The 3,729-nt window shown below is 47.5% G+C and overlaps 1 protein-coding gene across 2 annotated transcripts; it reads right to left on the reverse strand.

The window, feature by feature from the left end:
* Window positions 1-30: 30 nt before the first annotated feature.
* Window positions 31-3,126, reverse strand: LOC123176761 (uncharacterized). Of its 2 annotated transcripts, XM_044590828.1 has the most exons (4): window positions 2,532-3,126; window positions 2,393-2,437; window positions 1,069-1,396; window positions 31-974 (listed from the first exon to the last, which is right to left on the reverse strand). In XM_044590828.1, exons 1-4 carry the CDS (start codon window positions 3,054-3,056, stop codon window positions 940-942), a joined length of 933 nt encoding a protein of 310 aa, XP_044446763.1. In that variant the 5' UTR covers window positions 3,057-3,126; the 3' UTR covers window positions 31-939. The 2 variants fall into 2 exon arrangements, with proteins under 2 accessions (XP_044446763.1, XP_044446762.1); XM_044590827.1 differs by having other exon boundaries at window positions 31-1,396.
* Window positions 3,127-3,729: the final 603 nt, after the last annotated feature.

Below are 3,729 nucleotides of genomic sequence, written 5' to 3' on the forward strand. Positions count from 1 at the left end.
AACTTCATAATGTGCCAGTAGCTACTAATTAATATAAAGATACAACCGTACAAAACTGCTGCAGTTTTATGATTTACTGTTTTGGCATAATATCATAATACAGTTTTCCACTTTTGGGTAGAACATTAGCTATGAAGAACAAAGTTGAGACATGCAGCAGAAAATCAAGGGTAACTCACGCGGCTCATTTAGTGTAACATGAAGCAATGGTGAAAGATTGTCAGTTACATATAAAGAAGCTAATAAACTACAATCGTCCATTACTCCCCCATGCAGTGGATCAGCCTAACAACACCAGCATAATTATCTATCTAGTATTGCTAAAGAGGTAAAGATAGACAAATAAATTTGATTCCATGTAAGTGTCATAAACGATGAAGTAGCAGTAAAGGTTCAGTTCATTTGATTGAATGCGACTGTTAAACATGAATACATGATGTTCTGGACTTGCACTAAATGAAACATTCACCCAAATTCTTGTAATTTCTTAAAACCAACGGCGTAGCACAAGATATTTTCCACTGGCATTTTTCTTGATTTGAACTTTGAAACGTCTTTTTATACTGACAACTTGCTGGCAGAAATGCTGAAGATAACTAGTCTTTTACGAAACAGACTTGGAACCTATAAATTTTTTCACTTGCAGCAAAAGTGCAAAACATGCTATCATACCAAAGAGAAGAACCAACTAGCACAAGCCTGGACATCTAAATTTTGAACAGTTTCGAATTAGATCCTTGCCTGCCTCTAAATCTGATAACACACCGCAAGAAGAACTCGAGTAATTATCAGGAAATGCTTAATCGTCAAACTGTCCCCAACATTTGCCAGATTCCACATTCTAAATCATCCCCAACCCCAACATTTTAACAGACTTAGAGACCACAATTCACATTCCAAGCAAGCAAGAAGACCAGATGCATGCATACCTGCTCCCTCCTATACATCGCCTCTTCCGCGCGCAACACCTTGAACTGCTCAAGAGGAAACCAAGAAATGCTCAAGCACGCACTCCAGAGACTCCAAGAAATCCAAGAAACAATAACAGCACGTCGCAGAGGCCATCACCTGCTGTTCCCATTGCCTGTTCTCCTTGTCGATGGCCACCTGCTCTTTCACCAGCCGCTGCCTGGACACCAGCTTGGGGTCGAATGGATGCGCCGCCGCATTGGGCACCTCCCTTGTCTCCCCGCCTCCCGGCTCTCGATGTCGCGGCGTAGTCGAGGGAGTGGGTGGAGGAGCTGCTGCTGCCTGCGGAGTTCGGGGGAGAAGGAATGACCTTGGGAGGCAACATCCCCTTGCCGTTCCGGTTGACCCCTGTCGCGGAGGAGCTCGACTCATTGGAGTAGCCTCTTTTCTTCTGTGAATCGAACCACTGCTTGTATTGATCAAGAGACTGCAATCAGAGGAGAAAATATGGTTACTGGGTCAATCTAAACCACGAGAAAATTTCAGAACAAATAGATTATTTTAATTGATCATGGCTACTGACAAACGATCGACAAAAGGACAGATTATCCGGCAATAAGGGTTCAGTTAATTTGATTGAATGCGACTGTTAAACATGAATACATGATGTTCTGGACTTGCACTAAACGGAACATTCACCCTAATTCTTCTAATTCTTAACCAAAGGCAATAAACGTTTTTCTGAAATAGCACAAAATATTTTCCACTGGCATGAACCTACAAATTTTTCACTTGCAGCAAAAGTGCGAAACAGGCTATCATACCAAATACAGTAGAAGAATCAATTAGCACAAGCCTGGACACCTAAATCTTGAACAGTTTGGAACGATCACAACAAGATCCTTGCCTGCATCTAAATTTGATAACGCACTGCAAGAAGAACTCGAGTAATTATCAGGAAATGCCTAATCGTCGAACTGTCCCCGACAACTGCCCGAGATTCCGTTTCTACTACTAAATCATCCCCAAGTAACCCAAGATTTTAATAGTTTGGAACGATGAAACGTCTTTTTATACTGATAAATATGGCGACTCGACCTGCTACAATGGTTCCAAGACTGTTCTAACTCGAGTAATACTAGCCTTTCACGAAACAAATTTGGAACCAACAACTTTTTCACTTGCAGCAAAAGTGCAAAACATGCTATCATACCAAATAAACTAGAAGAATCAATTAGCACAAGCCTGGACACCTTAATCTTGTACAATTTCGAATAATCACAACAAGATCCTTGCCTGCCTCTAAATTTGATAACGCACCACAAGAAGACTCGAGTAATTTTCAGGAAATGCCTAATCATCAAACTGTCCCCAGCATTTGGCCGAGAGCCCGAGATTCCGTTCTACTCCCAAGATTTTCACAAATTTAGAGACCACAATTACACATTCCAGAGCAAGCAAGAAGATCAGATTCATGCCATACCTGCTCCTTCCTATGCATCGCCTCTTCCGCACGCAACGAGTTGAACTGCTCAAGAGGAAACCAAGAAACGCTCAAGAACGCACTCCAGAGACTCCAAGAACTCCAAGAAACAACAACAGCACGTCGCAGAGGCCATTACCTGCTGTTCCCGTCGGCTCTTCTCCTCATCTACAGCCGCCTGCGCTTTCAGCAGCCGCTGCCTGGACACTAACTTGGGGTCGAACGGATGCGCCGCCGCGTTGGGCACCTCCCTCGTCTCCGTCGCCGCGGGGTCACTCCACGTCACCCGCGCCTTGCTGCCGCCCGCAGCGGTGCTCGACTCCCCGCCTCCGAAGGCCCCGGCTCTGAATGCGGCGGCGTAGTCGAGGGAGGGGGTGGAGGAGCTGCTGCTGCCCCCGGAGCTCGGAGGAGAAGGAATGGCCTTGGGCGGCAGCGCCCCCTTGTCCTTCCGGTCGACCCGCGCCGCGGCGGAGCTCGATCCATCGGCGCCGCCTCCGGCCTGCTCGCGGCGGGGTCGCTCGATGTGGAGGGGCGTCGCGCGGGGAGGTGGCGGCACAGCGGCGCTCGGGGCCCCATTGGAGGAGGCGTTGGACTTGGGGCGCCCCTCCGGTTCTTGGATGAGCTCGTCCTCGACCGGTTCCGCTCCTGAACCGGATGGTTCCATCGCGGCGGGAGAAACTTGGAGGACTCGCGTGGCAATTCCGCTAACTCTTGAGGGTGTGGAGAAGAAACGGGTGCAGGGTGCGGGATGGAAAAGGGGAGAAGGTTTCACGGCTATTTATTTGTAAACCCTGAGGGCGGTTTGGTCCTTGGGTAGTTCTCCTTTTGCAAACAACTCCTAGCTGGATCACACATTAGTACAGGGTAGGCACACACAGGCCCCATTGCATATACAGTCGGTAAGAAAGGGATTTTTTTTACAAGAGAGGTGAACGGGGACACGTGACCAGTCCACCTACGAAGGGATGCGTGTCAAGTCACACAATGTAGATTGCATCCGCGTACTACATGAGCACCGACGTAACCATCGGAAGATGCCTCTGCTGAACAGAATTCGGTTTGTCACCGGCAAGCCGGAGTTCTGGTTGCCACCGCGAGGAGCCGAGACCATCGAATCTCCTTCATGTCTCGGATCAACCCCTCGTCATTGTTTACAAAGGTATAGATCGGCAGGAAATAAACTCTACCAAAAAGAAGGCAACAACCAAGACAAATGATAAATGTGATGGTAAAGTCTTAGTTCGCTAAAAGTAGCAGTAGTATCCGTGTCAGAGTTTGCCAGCTTTGAGAACATTGTGATGAGAGCAGGGATGATGAGCCGCCTTCCCAATTCGCTT

The sequence above is a fragment of the Triticum aestivum genome, unplaced genomic scaffold, assembly GCF_018294505.1.
Source record: "Triticum aestivum cultivar Chinese Spring unplaced genomic scaffold, IWGSC CS RefSeq v2.1 scaffold288839, whole genome shotgun sequence".
Classification (NCBI taxonomy): domain Eukaryota; kingdom Viridiplantae; phylum Streptophyta; class Magnoliopsida; order Poales; family Poaceae; genus Triticum; species Triticum aestivum.

What these genes read in the sequence shown, in the direction of transcription:
- LOC123176761 (XM_044590827.1), bottom strand. Translation starts at nt 3,056, where the DNA reads ATGGAACCATCCGGTTCAGGAGCGGAACCGGTCGAGGACGAGCTCATC. An exon ending in AGAGCCGACGGGAACAGCAG is followed by an intron (nt 2,438 to 2,531) that starts GTAATGGCCTCT and finishes CCTCTTGAGCAG; the next exon opens with TTCAACTCGTTGCGTGCGGA. An exon ending in CGATGCATAGGAAGGAGCAG is followed by an intron (nt 1,397 to 2,392) that starts GTATGGCATGAA and finishes CTCTGATTGCAG; the next exon opens with TCTCTTGATCAATACAAGCA.